Source organism: Anolis sagrei, chromosome 3 (assembly GCF_037176765.1).
Source record: "Anolis sagrei isolate rAnoSag1 chromosome 3, rAnoSag1.mat, whole genome shotgun sequence".
Lineage (NCBI taxonomy): Eukaryota > Metazoa > Chordata > Lepidosauria > Squamata > Dactyloidae > Anolis > Anolis sagrei.
Genome location: NC_090023.1, coordinates 184,121,707 through 184,139,739, shown reverse-complemented (window position 1 = coordinate 184,139,739; position 18,033 = coordinate 184,121,707). Strand labels below are relative to the sequence as shown.

The following is an 18,033-nucleotide window of genomic DNA, read 5'->3' as shown; positions in this document are numbered from 1 at the left end:
GCGAATTGTTTTGAAACTTGACAGGCCTACAATTGTAAATAGGGTCTACAACTGAGGTAGGTTTCCTGCGGATAGGCCTTAAAATGGCTGAGGATTGAGCCTTTAAAGCAGTGGTTCTCAATCTGTGGCCCCCAGGTGTTTTGACCAACAATTCCCAGAAATCCCAGCTAGTTTACCAGATGTTAGGATTTCTGGGAAGCGAAGGCCAAAACATCTGGGGACCCATAGGTTGAGAACCACTGTTTTAAAGTTTCCCATTGTAGCCAATGGGCCGAATCTTCCTGGTAAACAAAATGAGGGATCAGATGGAAACGGACCCGAAAACTGTAAGCCTTTTGCCTCAAATACACATGAATAATGTACGACTTTTGGGTGACCATGCAGTTTTAATGAAGTCAAAGTATGTAAACTAGCTTTGGTATTTAACTACCACTACTATTATTCATTTAAATTATTTCTAAAATGCATATGTAGAGTGGAAATTCTACAGGTATCCATATACTCTCACTATATCTTGCCTTTGGAGTCTCTAGCTAACCTGCTGAGAAGAGCAGCAATCCAACAACTGCAATTGGGGAGTCACAAAATTCCTACCCTGGCCTGTATGAAATAAGTCAGAATGAAATCTAGGCTGTGCTCATACACCTGGTGCCTAACGCCAGTTGGAAAAGGTGATGAGGGAGAAAGCATAGAGCAATGTTTCTCAAAATTTGCTCCTCTAGGTATTTTGGACTTCAGCTCCCAGAAATCCCAGCCATCTTACCAGTTGTTAGGAATTGTGGGAGCTGAAGTCCAAAACATGTTGAGGCGCAGAGTGTGAGAAACAATGACATAGAGTGTCGAAAAATGTGTTGAGAGAGCTAGAACAAAATAGTGAGTTGGTAACAGAAACAGGCATCCTTTAATGCTAGGCTATTTCCTACTGCTTGTATTGGGATACAGATACTCTACCAATTCTCAAATGCAGTGATTCCGAAACTCATCTTCCAGGTGTTTTGGACTTCAACTTCCAGAAACCTCAGGGATTCTGGAAACTGAAGCCCCAAAACACCTGGAAGGCCAGAGCTTGAGAAACACTGCTTTACTTGGTGACAGAGGAAAGAGTTTTCCTAAGTTTTTACTCCTTTTAAATCTCCTTTCCTATGTCTCTAACATTATTTACATCTGGGGTAGGAAAAATGTGGTGTATAGCCCCTGGTTTTGTAGCCCTCAACCTCCCCATTTTTATTGTTTATTTTTTAGTGTCATTTTGGACAGCATTCACTCAAGAAGTATGCTTATCACTACTACAAGTGTGTGAAAAACCTATACTTGCAAATAACATTGATCTTGGATATGCAAGGCAGTTCAGTGATTCCCTACAGCTATTCCTACCCACACAATGAACATTCACACTGAGTATAGTCAGGACTGATCTATCACCATATCACCCACAAGGGAGGGGGTTATAAACAGATACAACCTGAACAGATTTTTTGACAGTAGGGAATTCTCTTTTTCATTTTCATGATTGTAAGCTGTTGTTTTGAGAAAGACTGGAAAAACTGGTTGTGTGGGATGAGTAAGAACAGCAAACTGTTTTAAAATCACCTCAAGAAGCAAAAGCTCGTTGTGTGGGAGGAATAGGAACTGTGAACTGATTTTGTGAATCACTTGGAGAACTAATGTGGAATTTATACTCTGCCTCCTTTCTGCCTTCCTGTTGATGGATATTTGTGGAACAGTAAATAGACTGCCAGAAAGATTCTTTCAGGAATATGGTTCCTTTTTTAAAAAATTAATAAATATCCTGAATTTTGTGTTATCAAAGATATATAGGTTGTGCATCCCTTTTTTCAGAAAACTGAAATATTCCAAAATTGTCCTCATGGATGACTAAAACAGTGACACCTTGGTTTTCTAATGATTCAGTGTACCCAAACTCTGTCATGCATACAATTATTTAAAATATTGTGTATAAAATTGCTTTCTGGCTAGGTATATAAAGCAAGTGAATTTTGAAACAAGTGAATTATGTGTTTAGACTGGGATTTCATTTCCAATATTATGTATGTACATACAAACACAGGTATTATAAAATCTAGAGAAATAATTTTTGAATTCCAAAATGTATAGCCCTGATCATTTCAGATAATAGATACTCAACCTATATATGGAAATCTCATGTTTCCAGCTGAGGCAAGCACCTACATGTGCTAAAGGCATCAGATATATCTGATCTTGGAAGCTAAATTAGGTTAATTGCTGGTTAGTACAGAGATGGGAGACCACCATCAATTACTACATGCTATATTTCAGAGGAAGGAACTGGCAAAATCACCTCTTGAGTATTCTTTGCCTAAGAAAACCACATGAAATTAATGAGATCACCATAAGTTGTCACACACTTTGAAGACACACACATTCACATATTTTCTAAAATAGAGGTGAGAAATGTGTGGCCTTCTAGATACTCAACATCACTTCAAGTCCTTCATCATTGACTATAATAGATATGACTTATGAGAGTTGCAGTCCAACATAACTAGAGAGCTACATGCTCTCCACTATTACAAAAAGGAACAATGAACTGGAATTTTCCCTTTTGACTTCTGAAAGATTTCCTGAAAACTGCAAGAGTTCTCAGAATTTTCTTTTTAGAGCCAGTACATGGGACATATTACTCTTGAGGTCTTGTTGGACTGTGCTCTAAGCCTCTCAGACTTTTGTTTCTTCTAGGATTGAGGGGAGTTGGGGTCCAACAACTGATTTAATATGACAGCAGTTGTTCCCATTGATGCTTTTATTTTTTTAAATTTGGCTTATCTGAATCAATCTAAGGTACAAGACAAGGATTTTAAAAAATTGCTGTAAAAATGCAGACATTCTGATCTTAGCATTTCAAAAACGTACAAGTTTTCATTGTGTTCATAGTAATAGCTGCTTTCCTAAGGTAAAATTTGAAACTGATACTTCCTTATTATATATAACACCTGTGCTCATATTCCTTGTTTTTCCCTTTGTTTTGCTTTGTGCTAAGAGGGGCATGAATTGTTCCAATTTCACAACAGTTTCTTTTTACAATGATATCATTTTTATCTTTTATTTGTTTTACACAAAGAAGTACATTGCAGAATCTACATGGTCATTGCGATACATAATGTATATTTCCAGAGCGGACATGGCAAATGAGCTGTTTCCTCAGTGTAACAGAAGTAGGCAATATTTTCAGTCCTGATATACTGGAGGTGCTGGAATCTGAAAGCAAACAAATCAGCATGTTTTAGCGTACTGGTGCATGGGGGAATGATCAGTGGTTCTCAACCTGTGGGTCCCCAGGTGTTATTGCTTATATGTTCAATTGTATTATTTATATTGTTTTATTTGCTTGCTTGTTTGTGGATGTATTGTTGTATTTGTATTTGACGGGCTTGGCCTCATGTAAGCCACCCGAGTCCCTTCGGGGAGATGGTGGCAGGGTATAAATAAAGTTATTATTATTATTATTATTATTATTATTATTATTGACACAAAAGCACAGCAAACGAGACCTATATGCTGGATTTCGTATCACAAAATCACAAGTCGAACACTTCCCAAGCATCTAGGACTGTGTGATATATTTTCGAATGATGCGCACAGATCCAAGTAAGGTGGCCTTTTGCAGTTGACAGATCGTGATTTTGTCGATGATGATGATGATGATGATGGTTGTTGTTGTTGTTGTTGTTATGGCCTGCAACTCCCAGAAATCCCAGCCAGTTTGTCAGCTGTTAGGATTTCTGGGGGTTGAAGGCCAAAACATCTAGGGATCCACAGGTTGAGAACCACTGTTCTAGATGAACCTTCTTAAACTGCTAATCACAGTATTCCATAGGATGGAGCCATGGCAGCTAGGAGTGCTACAATTATTTAGTGAGAAAAAAACCTGTAGTTTTCTAATCAAGAGGGCAACTTAGCTGGTTGGTATACTGTGTTTTGAAATGCTATATGTATCAAAAACAGAGCATTATATGAAACTATTCCAGATTTTAAATTGTAACGAGTACAGTTCTAGTAATGTAGATAAAGGTGATTTAGCAGAAAAAATACAATTATCATTTATTACATTCATTATATTTTGTAAGTTTGCTTTTGACCTATAACATTATTCATTTATCCAATGTCAACTTCCTACTTTTTGCTAAGACAATATTCTTATCTAGAGTTTTTACCTCCGCTATAGAATGGTGTCAGTGTATAAATCTTGTTGGTATGAATTCTGCTGAACAGGAGCAATCTTCAGGGGTTGACTAGTTAACTTGATTTTAGTTTTGTAGCTATTTTAAAGTGGTGTCAGACCACACTTTTTGGGAAGATTGATAACAACAACAACTTTATTTATATCCCACCACCATCTCCCCGAAGGGACTCGGGATGGCTCACAAAGCACTCAAAGTGCAACCATATAATACAACAGAGTGCGACATCAACCTTAATGGATAGGTATCTGTGGACATTCCTTTTGCTCTACCATTTTCTCTGGGAAAACAGTCCTTACAGATTTTTGATATGACATAATTTGACCACCGTGATAGTGTGCCCTGGCCTTTGAGCATAACAGTGATTTTTTTTCAAGGAGAAACAAAAGGCCATGGTCCAAATCTCTAATGCACAACACAGCTTGACCTTTGTTTTGAAAAAGACAGACAGACAACATTTTAAACTTGAAATTTCCTGTGTAAATAGTTTTTTATTAGTATAGCGATGGCCTGTTGTGCAACTCAAACAGTACAAAGTACCTTTGCAGAACCCCTTCACCCTTCCCCTTAGTTTTAATGCTGCATCAACATTATGCTCATGCATTAACTTCTCTTCCAGATCGCTGACCTCCAGCTTCATAAATTAGATGAGTTGGACTGTTTGATCCAGGGTCTTCTCTATGTGGATTCTGTTGGTTTCAACGGCCAGCCGGAGTGCTATTACTTTGAAAATGCTGCTGATCCTGAACAGTGTCAGAAGAAACCTTACTGCCTTGATAATCCATTTCCTATGCTGCTAGTGAATATAGGCTCTGGGGTCAGCATCTTGGCAGTATATTCCAAGGACAACTACAAGAGAGTTACAGGGACCAGGTGAATATACAGTGTTGAAAACAACTTCTTCCCCAATGAAATGGGATAACAACCTGTCTACATCAATGTGAATCAAAAGGGGGCCCTAGAAGTCAGATAAGAGAAGCATATGAGGTCCAATAAATAAAATAATTTAAAAAATGGCACCTATGTGTAAGAAAGGAAGTCAAAACAACATGGCTTGAGATTCTAATTGGAGACTGAATTACTCTAAAATGTCAGTATAATCAAAGAGAAAATGTTGGGGGATAGTTGTCTACAATAAATACACATATGTAAATAATCAAATATAAAAATCTGAGCTTTTTATGTATCTTCTCTTATTTTCCAGCTCAGTACTATTAAGATTTTGTTTTCAACATCTAAAGGATTTGTAATCCCTGCTGTGTTGTTATAAAGCCAAGTGAGTGTTGTATTAAGCAAGTAAAAACTGCAACCCGTGGCTTGCTTTTGTTTTGCTTAGAAAGCAGTGGATCTTGTGCGTAAGAATCTAATCAATTTGATTTTTAAACTGTTTAAAATGTTCAAACTCCATGTCAACATCCAGGATACAAGATAATCTCAAAAAAAAAAAACAACCAAAAAAACCTGTTCTTCTCAACTATGACACTGTATCATCTTGTGTTTGAAACAGTTCTTAATTGGGGAGGGGGGGGGGTTTCTCCCTTACCACTCTGACTCTGAAGGAGCTCAGGTTGTGATGGCCGACAGGGAGCTCTGGCGTGGGCTGGTCCATGAGGTCACGAAGAGTCGGAAGCGACTGAATGAATAAACACCCCTTACCACTAAACGATTTTAGAATTAAGCAATAGAGGTTCCTTCCAGAATATGTAACAATGAATCCATCGAGGGTTGATCTTGCCATTCTAAAAATCTGAGCACAGTATCTCCTATCCCCCCACACACACACACACATTTTGGAGACAGCTATCTAAATTGGTGTGGTGTTGAGGATACTTTGTAGCAGGGTTGCCTAACCTGTTGCCGCATGTGTATTATCCCTGGCTTCCGTTATTGCTTCTCCCCCAACTGCTGATAACAGTAGTAAATGACAAAGTTCAGTGGATAAGGGAGCTGAGACAGAGGAAAAGACTTCATCTTCACTCACTCCACTAACATTGTGTGTGACCCTTGGGCTACCCACTTCTCCCCCCACTGCTCTTGCCTTTCTCTAGAGCTGTAACTCAAGGTGGCGTACCAAAATTAAGTCAAATACACATATCTACCCGCATGTGCACATGTAAGATAATAAGGCAGTATGTTGCATTAACATTAACTTGCATGTTGGTGTGATTAATATTGTCATTGTTCTTGAGAGAGAAGAATTTGGCACATTAGGGCCATGCATGTATAGGGAGTCTTGTGCACACTTCATGGTGCAAAGAGACTCAGTGATTGAATGAGTATATGACCCATCTCTTGGTGGTTCTGCTGTATCACATCCATGAAATGTAACCACGTTTCAAAACCGAACATCTCTGTCTCCCCAATCCTAGACTTATATCCCTTGGCAATTTCTCATGAAGTTGAAGGAAGATGTTTGAGGTTTCCAGAGAAAGGAAGCATGTAGGAAAACAAGCAGTTATAAGGTGGCTAAAATTATGCCTTTCCCCATAGTCTTGGAGGTGGTACATTCCTGGGCCTGTGTTGTTTGCTGACTGGCTGTGAGACCTTTGAAGAAGCTTTAGAAATGGCAGCTAAAGGAGACAGCACCAATGTTGATAAACTGGTGAAGGATATTTATGGCGGAGACTATGAACGATTTGGCCTTCAAGGATCAGCTGTAGCATCAAGGTATGTATTAAGTGATTGTATAAAAGATTCAGTGGAGATTATTATGTGCTTACTTGGCCTTTACGAAAGTATGGTAGGCTCTGATAGGGAACCAATGTAGCCACATTTGTCCTTCCCTGTTCGTCTCTTGCCATAAAAATAAGAGTGTATAGCAGTGCAAACTTGTTAAATATATTTTGGCATGAGCTGTTGTAGGAAGAGTATCTTTTGTCAAGTATTTGAAGTAAACAGTGGAAATGGTACTGTTTCATAAAAATGGGACAGTGGGAGGAGAAAGGTTACAAGGTAAAAAATTAAAAATTAACATATCATGTCCTGAGAACAGCAACACTGTGCCACAGATGATCAGTTCACCTGTAGTGACATGCAAGACGGTCAGCAAACTGCAACTAAGTGTGTGTGCTGCAGCCTGTGTTGACTTATTACAGTTTCTAAGCATAACACTTAAATATGCTTGGCACTAACCCTAACTTGTAGTCTTAAATCAGAGTTGCCTGGTTGTTCAAAGGGACATTTTTGGTGCCTTCCATTCCTGCCTAGGCTGCATCACTGTCCTTTTTTGGTAACTGAAAGTAGTGTTTTGGGAACCAGAAATAATTTCACTACAATAATTTCTGCCAGTCTTGCTGAACCAGATTGTTCCCAAGGAGATGGAAATTATTTTAATGGTAAGCTATGATGAACCTAAACCATGGTTTTACATACTTAATTCAGATTATTTTTTGATATTGATTGTAGCTGATAGTTAATCATGTGTTTAGTTATGATGGCCTGAAATATTGCATGCAAAAGCATGTAATTTGTTCCTGTTAGCTCTCCCTCTCCAATTACTTCAAGAATGTCTGCATATATATACAATATAACACACACACAATTCATTCTTAGCTAATGGCTTCTGCATTCCAAATGGTCTGTGTTAAACTGAGTTTAGTCCACACAAGTAAAGTTTGAAAATCTCATGGAAAAGAAAAAAAATCTGGGTGAAAAAGTCTGGGACTTGATGAGTGATGGGTAAAGAAAGGATTAAGCATCCCATCTAGTTTTGTACTTCAACTCATTACCCTCACCCCCACACCTTCAGCAATGGAAAATAAAGGGGTTTTGGCCCTTGTCTATAGTGTTTATATAGCTAATAAACTGTTGTCAAGCAGGAAGAGTCCTCGTGATTGAGACCAGTTGATTTCAATGTCAATCTAGTGATTGAAATAATATTTCTTTGCTTTTAGGATGGATCATTGTTAACTTTAATCTCACCTTGCAAAACAGATTACCCTTCTCACCAGTGCGTGTATATATTATTTGACATCTTCACTGTTCACTTCATATCCAAATAATATTACTTGAAGCATCACATGAATTTTATTCTATGGTTATGCTGACTCATAAGTATCTACATTGCAACAAAGAAAAAAATCAATTTAAATAGCATTACTTTCATACAAAATTACTCTTTCTCACTATAGAGAGCAGTTCCGATCATTTTCTTAGGGTTAATGTCCATGGTTTGCCTTTTGAATCAATGGCATAGATATATAAAGGTTTCTCTCACACAATCTGTTCAAAAACGTATTTTTAGAAACTTTAGCCTGTCTGAAACATATATGAAAAATCTTATCCTCTGATATTATTGCACAGCTTTGGGAACATGATGAGTAAAGAAAAGAGGGACTCCATCAGTAAGGAAGACCTAGCAAGAGCGACATTGGTTACCATCACCAATAATATTGGCTCCATTGCTCGGATGTGTGCTCTCAATGAGGTAAGAGTGTTCATTAACAGGCTTTCAAACCTACTCTTGTACTACTCACATAAATATCTAATTTATGTGACTTATATAACAGATGGAAATAACTGAAACTGTTATGGTTGGAAAACTCTGATTTGATAATGGTATCATGCCATCCAGAAGGAGTTGGTTATTACTTCTACACCTATAAATTGTGGAGCTTTTGGAGTTTTGGGAGTGCCAGATGTAAGTCATTGTTCAACAATAATGCTCAATTGTGCTTTAGAAAAGGTGCTAGCAACCTAAAAAGCATGTAGTGGTTGCAAGGCTAATATATATTGAAGTGCATGGGTACGGTTTTTGGTCATAATACAAATGAAAGGTGAGATCATAAACAGGTTATCAGTTTAATAATTCAAGACATTAACTGTTATTCCCATTTACATTCCTAAATGACACAAAATAATGTTTGTTCAGGAGCACTTCCAGATCTTTCTTCTCTTTGCTTTCAGCTTCTTTACAGTGTTGCCTTGTGGCATGGAGTTCAAGCAGCATTGTACAGGGCTATCAAAGCGCAGAGAGTTGACTTCAGTGAGCAACTTTGGTTGCTTTTAACAGGAGGAGATGGCAACTTTTGTTGGTGTATTTCTTTTGGAAAGAAGATTAACACTTGTTATGGCTCAGGAAAGCATAATATGAATAAAGGAGATTCCTATGACACCTTATCTCAGATAAACTAAACATTTCCACAATTATCTTGACAGCAAAAATGCTTGCACATATGTTCCCTTGGCTTTCTGAGTATATTGATGGTTTGCAAAAACTATTATTTGTTTCACATGCTCTTCAAGACCAGAGTTTTGAATAGCAAACTTCCAAATGCTTGATTTTCCATTTCCAGTTGGTCTTCAAATTTGAATCAAATGCTCATTTCATCTTTTGATTTCCAATTCCAGTTTGGACAGCAAATGCTAACTATACTTTGCTGACTTTGAGATCACAGAAACAATGGCTTGTTCTTAAAGTCATATGATCATAGAGAAGAAAAAACATAACCCTGTAACTTTTTCTCCAGTCCTGAACAAATCTGCGGGTTTGACACAACCTACAGTTGACAGTGTGATGGTTGTGAGGACCATTTTAGGAATAGAAAAGATTAAATTCTATTGTTCTTTGGGCATGAGAAGCTGAGTCAGAAAGGTTTGGGTAAAATATGACAGATAGAACTATCTTTTTTTTTCACTTTCTGCCTACTCCCAAGGATATCATATTATTGAGACTTTTTAACAGGAAGGCCATTAACTATATGCATTCCTCTATAACAGTGGTTCTCAACCTGTGGGTCCCTAGATGTTTTGGCCTTCAACTCCCAGGAATCCTAACAGCTGGTAAACTGGCTGGGATTTCTGGGAGTTGTAGGCCAAAACACCTGGAGACCCACAGGTTGAGAACCACTGATCTATAGAGAGAAAATGTCAAGGGAAATCTTTAGAATGAGATCTTTATGTCTTCTTTGTGGAGTCTGTGATTCCCACATTTGGGGCACCTTTGCATTATTTGGATCCTTCTAGAGCTGAGAAATAACTGGTAGCTCCACCAAGACCTTAAGAGAAATCTTTATAATGACATGTTTCTCTTCAGCAGTAAAGCAATATAATATCCCGTGACTCTAAAACATTTTAAAACATTTCTGGGAGCTAGTGTGATAAAAAAGTTAAGAGTTCTTATCTTAGTTTTTAAATGTTTGCCCTGATTTTGCTGAGGGACCTCAGCAAAGCAGTTATTGCTCAGCTTCAGATACTTATCTAAATTATGTGTATAATGACAGCATAAGCCTACACTCTGAGATTCTTCTAAAGATATAAATATTGTGATTGCGGTGAAAAGTGAACTTCAGAAAAGTGTCATGTAAATACTAAACATTTTGAGTGGTTCTTAATTTTACTAGAGTATGGATTCCACAGAAAGCACTAAGTTGTCAGAGACAGGCTTGTGTGATTGTGGTTAGCACTTGTTTTTCTCATGTTAGCACTTTGAGGATTTTCAAGCAGAAATAATCAGCAGTGATTAACAAAGAGGAAGAATGTGGTGCTTGTTTAATCACTAAGCTCAAGGGTGTTAATTAGACTGTCAGCTTCAAGACTGAAACTGCACAATTGGAATCAAGCTTTCAGTGACATAAATAGTGTGGTTTTTAACATTTTTCCATCACTCTCTTTCTAGAGCAGGTAGTCATTTTAAACAATAATGGAGGCCACACAGCATTTCAGATTAAGCTTGTCATACAACCAGCAAGAAAGAAAAATGCCTTCCTTCTCATATATAAAATAAATAGGTTTGACTCAAGATCAATTCTGAAATTATGCCTTTAGTATATCTTTAGTTGGCAGGAAGATAGTAAATACCGAGAGCAAAACAGCATGATTTCTTGTGTCTTCTACTTAAGACATTAAATTTCAAATTCAGCTTTCCTGGGTTTTTCAGACCAACATTCAGCATTTCACCAAACAGTCACAGCTTCTTCACGACACCATTATTTGGTGTTTTCTTCACTTTCTGTATGGTTTCCTTCCCAAAGTCAGAATGCTTCTCCAAAGGTTGTGCAATAGCTTCTCCAAAGGCTACTAGCTATAAGAGGATATGTGCTGTTATTTTGGGACCCATCCTTGCTCACCCCAGGAATATAGCCTCCAAGAAGAGAGGTTTTCCTGTTTTTTGTTTTTTGTCAATAGCTGTCCTTCCAAAGTTGCAGTTATGACTTTTGCAAATTTAATTATTCACAGATTTGATTAAAATTGTCTCTTTAGGAATCTCCAGGACACACATTACAATCATAATCTAGTTAGACAGACATGTAAAAAAAGTATAAAACTAGGTGCTTTGTGGATATATTTAAAATTATGTTATCAATTTACATGTTCAGCTTACAAAAATAAATAGCATTAATTAAGTGGAGGAGAAAATGGTATGACTGCCTATCTGTAGAAAACAGCAGCTGTATACATTTGCACTGTTTCCCAGAAAATGTCTTTCTGTCTAAATAAGATGTTTTTGTTGCAATTTTGACACCTGATTTTTGAAAGAGACAACATGTTGCAATTTTGACACCTGATTTTTGAAAGAGACAACATGTAGCTGTGAACGCAATTGTCAAACTTTTTAGTTGAAAGGGGTACCTTTTCAAATGTAATTATTTCACTTAAATTTTACAGAACATCGACAGAGTGGTGTTCGTTGGAAACTTTTTGAGAATCAACATGGTTGCTATGAAGGTACTAGCCTATGCTATGGACTATTGGTCAAAGGGACAACTCAAAGCTCTCTTCTTGGAACACGAGGTAAAGAGTTTTGAAAACAAGATGATACTGATACTGTTGTTGTTGTTGTTGTTGTTGTTGTTCATTCACTCAGTCGCTTCCAACTCTTCGTGACCTCATGGACCAGCCCACGTCAGAGCTCCCTGTCGGCTGTCACCACCCCCAGCTCCTTCAAGGTTAAGCCAGTCATTTCAAAGATACCTTCAATCCAACTTGCCCTTGGTCTGCCCTCTTCCTTTTTCCTTCCATTTTCCCCAGCATCATTGTGTTCTCATGATGTGGCCAAAATACTTCATCTTTGCCTCTAATATTCTTCCCTCCTATGAGCAGTCGGGCTTACTTCCTGAAATATGGACTGGTTGGATCTTCTCACAGTCCACGGCACTCTCAGAACTTTCCTCCAACACCACAGTTCAAAAGCATTTATCTTCTTTCTCTCAGCCTTCCCTATGGTCCATCTCTCACATCTATAGGTGACTACGGGGAATACCATTGCTTTAACTATGCGGATACTAACTTTGCTTAATTAGTCATTTAAATCTTGCAAAATTTAAATTGCTACCAATTTTCTCCAGTCTTAAAAACAAAAGTGGAAGGGAAGGTGTGTAATGTTTCCATTCAAATACATTTGACATCTGTTCCTATATTAGATATGGAACTAACTGGATAGAGGCAAGAATTGTTGCAGCAGAAACCTCAGTCAGAGGAATGAAGAGGAAAGTAATTTTCCACAGCTCTTTCCACACTCCCATACATTACTACATCTACCTGCACCACTTTCCACCCTATTCTGAAGGTTTTTCCACACACTGGAGTATATGGGTTGGGGTGGAAGGGAGTCTCTGAAAATCTCCTTCATCACTGTGCTAATGGAAGTTGCTGCTGGATCAAAGAGCCTCCCAGCCATGGTTAGCTGCTAATAACATTCAAAAGACAGCAACATGTAACAAAAATGGTGGTGGGGGGGGGGGGTGTTCCTGGTTTGAAAGTGTTATTTCCTGTTTAATTGTGCAGTACTTACTCTGAAATTAGTTGTTCTACTCCAGAAACTGTTTTTGGTGGCTGCTACAAACTATATTGAATTGGTTGAGACTCAGTGAGATATTAATTGAAAAACTATAGCAAAATATCCTGCAAGATGTCCAGTGAAAACAAATTTTTGCTGTTTAGTAACATTTTTTCATGTTTTTAACGAAAGAACCAACAAGGAAGTGACATTTATAACCCAGAAACAAACATTGTGTTATATAGAGTAATCAGATGCCACGAAACTGTATTAAAAAGACAAAGTAAATTGCAGATCATTCAGATGGCGTTTACAAAATAAACTATAGAGTAGAATGGGAGGCTGCCATGTGAAGCTGGAGGGAGATATAAATAAGTCCTTTGTATAGAAGCAAGCACTGAATAAAAGAGTACTGAGCATATGTCTATGAGAGGGAGAGGCAGATTTGAATGCAGCATCTTGTAGACCAAGGTAGACAATATGGGCCCATAAGCCTCATGCAGCCCTTAGGGTGTGTGGGACAACTGGGTTTTTTTTTTTTTTACTGCACGTCTATTTTGGTAATTGAAAGCATTTTGATTGAAATTGATTTATTATGGGTCAGATTATGCAGATAGCTCATAGCGTGGCAATAATCAACTGATGGCATTGTGTAAAATAGCTTCTAGTGGCCTTTGTACATTTTGGTCTTAGAGCAGCCTTTTCTTCTTCATGGTCTCTGCAAAATATTAAACCTATCCCTTACTGTGAAAGGCCTTTTCTGCCTATTGCGATATCACATAGACCAACTACATGTTTCACTGTAATTTAGTGTATTGACTCTGTTCTTTAATATGGAGGGTTTCCTGTCCAAACAAAATTTGGGCACATGTCTTATGTGGTACTTTAATGGCTCATTTTTTTTCTTTTTCAAGTCCAATTAAAGAAGTTATATATCAAATCCAATTATATATGACTATAAGGTTTTTAGAAACCAGCCAATTGCTTAAGGCATTTGTGGGATATTTGAGCTATTCCTCATCTTTTACTGACCATCTTGTTTTCAGAACATTTTAGAACAATCCATTGTATTTTCATGGTCCTTTTCCTAGCATTTCCGAGTACCTAGTAAAACAGTAGTGCAGGTGCTTGCTCTGTTTCTTAATGATAGTTTTACAGTATCTCTGTGAGACTCTTAATATAGTTAGATGCTTGGCTACCAAAATAGCCTTAGATTACTGAAACGCACTCTACGTGGGGTTGCTTTTGAAGACTGTTCAGAAACTCCAACTAGTCCAACGGGCGGCAGGCAGATTACTCACCGGAGCGCCATACAGGGAGCATACCACCCCCCTGCTATGTCAGCTCCACTGGCTGCCAGTCCACTTCCGAGCACAATTCAAAGTGCTGGTCTTGGCCTATAAAGCCCTATATGGTTCTGACCCAGCTTACTTGTCCAAATGTATCTCCCTCTACATTCCACCTTGTAGCTTAAGATCTGCCGGGGGGGGGGTGCTGCTCTCGGTCCCACCAGCTTTGCAAACGCATCTGGTGGGGACGAGGGACAGGGCCTTCTCGGTGGTCACTCCCCGCCTGTGCAATTCGCTCCCCAGCGAGATTACATCAGCATCCTCCCTCCTTTCCTTTAGGAAAAAACTGAAATCATGGTTTTGAAACCAGGCCTTCGGCTAGTGGGCGCAGTAGCACTTTGAACATGGAACTGGACCATACAACCGTTATGAGAATTGGAAACGGCTATGTGGCTATGTGATTATGTGATTGTATAACTAATGTTACTGTTTTTAATATTTTATGCATTTATGGTTTTATACTGTTGTTGTTTATATTGTGGCATCAAATTGCTGCCTATGTTAGTTGCTCTGAGTTCCGTCCCGTCCCCCATCCCCCCGGGTTGAGAAGAGCAGGATATAAATGTTGTAAATAAATAAATATTTTATGTGACATTTGTGTAATATTGGGATAATTGGCTTAAACCCAAGTAATTTTACTAACATGCTTTTCTCATGTTTCTCCTAAACACTTTGAAGGGTTATTTTGGTGCTGTTGGGGCTCTTCTGGAATTGCTGAAGATGACAGATCATCAATGATTTTGGGCCCAAGAACTGTAGAAGCTGCTGCAAGATGGACAGCTGCTAGGAGGATGGGAAAGAAGCCATGATGGACATTTTAAATGCTGGATTTGTAAATAATAATTTAAACGCCTTTTTTGCTGATCTTTTAACTTTGGGTTGGATGTTAACTTCAGAATTTTTACCAGGAATCTAAAAAGGCATTTTTATCTGTATACATTTTTTAAGGAAAAAATGTGCAATGTGGCCAAATGTGGCAGATCTTTATGGACGGTGTCTAAAGCATGGATACTGTGTGGGGAAAGGACCTAAGATACGTGACACTGGTATTATTATTATTATTATTATTATTATTATTTTCTTCTGGGGTTTACTGATCTAGTGTGATAATTATTCATTTAGTAATTGCTCTAGGAGATTTTTAAAAATCTTTCATGACGTTTCATGATCGCTGTTGGTTTCAAATGAAACTGCAAAACTGGCATTTAGTGTGAACACTAAAGTAATGAATCCTGCTGCCTTCATCTTTCATTTGACTCTTTTTCCCATCTTCCCCAAAGTGACTTCCTTTCTTTGACTATCTATGTTGGCAATAATAAAATGTGCTGTCAGATGTGCCATCAATTCTACTGAGAATAAGGAGAATACCTCAGGCTCTCTCAATATAACTCTCTTTCTGGAAATTCCCATGCTTGCAGTTCTGGAAACCTATTCCTTAAAGCTCTGGAAAACTTGATTTGTAGCATTCTGTGATGAATATGTTTGATTATTGGCAGGGGAAAAGGCCTAATTCCCAGAAACAGCAGATGAGGGGCTGAACTTATTCTTACATAATTACATTCTTCTCCATAAATGTGAACTATTTGTCCCTTGCACATGCCAACTTGCTATTTTCAGGGACCCCCCCCCCCTTTGTTTTTTATGGAGTAGCATTTAGTTATGGGAGCCTCCACCAGCAATCTGAAATGGTACAATCCAAAAATAAGTTCACCACTTAATACCCAGTTTATGAGAATTAAGTGTTAAATCGGTTTTCAATATGAGAAATACTTCAAATGGAAGTAATACAAGACAAATGCAATGCCATATGTTTGTTGTCTTTCGAAATGTCGAACACGTCAGTGTCTAATGTCGAGAGTTAATGTATGTTGATTCTTAAAAATTAATATTGGTCTTCACCACAAAAAAACGATTAGCAGTATAAAAAGTTCGTGTGATAAGGGTGTATAAATACATGCCAAAAATAAAGTGTTCAATTAGAAATTATGGATTTTGCAATGAACGGTATCCCTGACGGATGTACTTTCTACACTGTTGACTGATGTTGCAAAAACTGTTCTGCTGTCACGTGCTGTACACAGTCCACTGGGGGACGGTGTAAGTTTAAAGAAGCAAATGTTCTCTAATGAATTGGATTGCTTTGTTTGGAATACTCTTGTGTGATTCCTGTACCCTGAAACTTCTAATAAATTAATGCAAAAACTGTTCACTCACCTGGCTAAAATAAAAGCCCATTACTGTTGTGATGGTTTCTTAAAGCTATATGCAGTCTTCGTTCTCTAATTTGTATCAAAACAATACAATGCCCTGTTTTCTTTCAGTTAAACTTTTACTAAGGTGCTTTGTTTACAAACAAAAGATTGGGGAATTCATATTTATTAGGAAGGAAAAAAACATCACTTGACCATACAACACACATGTGACCAGTCCAGATCTTCTGTGCTTCTTCTACATTTGAATCTTTGTCCTTATTGCTAAATAACATTTACACTTCTATAAATAAGTGTAGGTGTACGCAGATGGACCAGCATCATAGCTACACATTGAGAGTAAAAGTTTTTTTTAAATTGTGTCAGAAGTGACTTGAAAAACTGCAAGTTGCTTTTGGTGTGAGAAGATTGTCAGTTTGCAGAGCCATTGCCCAGGGGACTACCGGATGTGTTACCATCCTGTGGGAGGCTGTCTGGAGCTGACAAATGGGAGTTCACCCCATTTCACGGATTCGAACCACCAACCTTCAGCCAGCACAAGTGTTTAACCCATTGAGCCAACATGGCTCTAATAGAGTAAAAGAGTATTTCTGATTGGATGTAATTTGCCTACTATCTTCTTTCCTCTAAATATTTTATTTGTCAGCTGTAAATCAAGATATTTTACTCTTGTTCAAAACAGCACAAGGCCAAATGTAATTTTTTGCCAGAATATCACGACAATGGTAGTTAACGTGATATTTTTTGGGGATTTGCTTTCCAAAAAATCAGGATCATCTTGGCAAACTTATAGAAATTTCTCATTTCGTGTTGCTGAAATTGTTGTTTTGCAGCTCATCAAAGCTTGGAAACGGTAATCTCGGGATCACTTACAGGTGACAAGACTTGGTGATAAAGTTTTAGTGGAGACACCTTTTCCCTATCATAACTCTTCCAGGAGTCAATTTCCCTTCTTAGGGATAGATTTCTTGCACTTCCTGTTGACTTACTCCGTTCTAAACTATAAGTCATTTGTAAGTCGGATTGTGCAGGTACAACTGTACCAGGAGCTCCAATTTTGTCTGCTTTGCATTGAATGTTTGTTGTAGTCCTGAGTTTCAGGGGCTCTGCAGATAGGCTGCAATCATAGGGCAAGCCACCTGTCAATTATAGTTAGGTTCCCTGGTCCCGCCCCCTTTTTGGGTTTTGGAGGGAATAGGAGCTATTTTGGGTTCAGTCCTCACAGAGAAGCCTTTCATGCAGGACATAATACCAAGAGCTCCTGTAGAAAGCTTCGTCTTCTATGGCTTGGCCGGGGAGATATACAGCCCACAGCTTGGCCGGGGTTATACAGCCCTACAGTTCCTTTGCTGAAGGACTTCAGTCAGCCATCACGGAAACCTGAGTTCTTTTTCCCCTGGAAGTCTACAAAGCTCTGCTTGGTAAGGGTCACTCGCAGAAGCCAGAAGCAGTTGGTACCAGGTGCAGGGGCTCCACGCCAACAGAGGCAAAGACAGACTGCCCAGATTAGAAGTTAAGGATTTCCCCATTAGTTACAG

At 38.3% G+C, this 18,033-nt stretch overlaps 1 protein-coding gene across 3 annotated transcripts in view; it reads left to right on the top strand.

Annotated features, from left to right (window-relative positions):
• The window catches only part of PANK1 (pantothenate kinase 1), a 50,090-nt gene extending 33,543 nt beyond the window's left edge, over positions 1-16,547 (top strand). For all 3 annotated transcript variants that reach the window (XM_060768753.2, XM_060768754.2, XM_060768755.2), the window contains exons 3-7: positions 4,840-5,093; positions 6,711-6,887; positions 8,523-8,646; positions 11,826-11,951; positions 14,964-16,547. In XM_060768753.2, coding sequence (XP_060624736.2) covers positions 4,840-5,093; positions 6,711-6,887; positions 8,523-8,646; positions 11,826-11,951; positions 14,964-15,023 — 741 coding nt within the window. In that variant the 3' untranslated portion in view covers positions 15,024-16,547. The remainder of the gene's footprint in view (positions 1-4,839; positions 5,094-6,710; positions 6,888-8,522; positions 8,647-11,825; positions 11,952-14,963) is intronic.
• Positions 16,548-18,033: the final 1,486 nt, after the last annotated feature.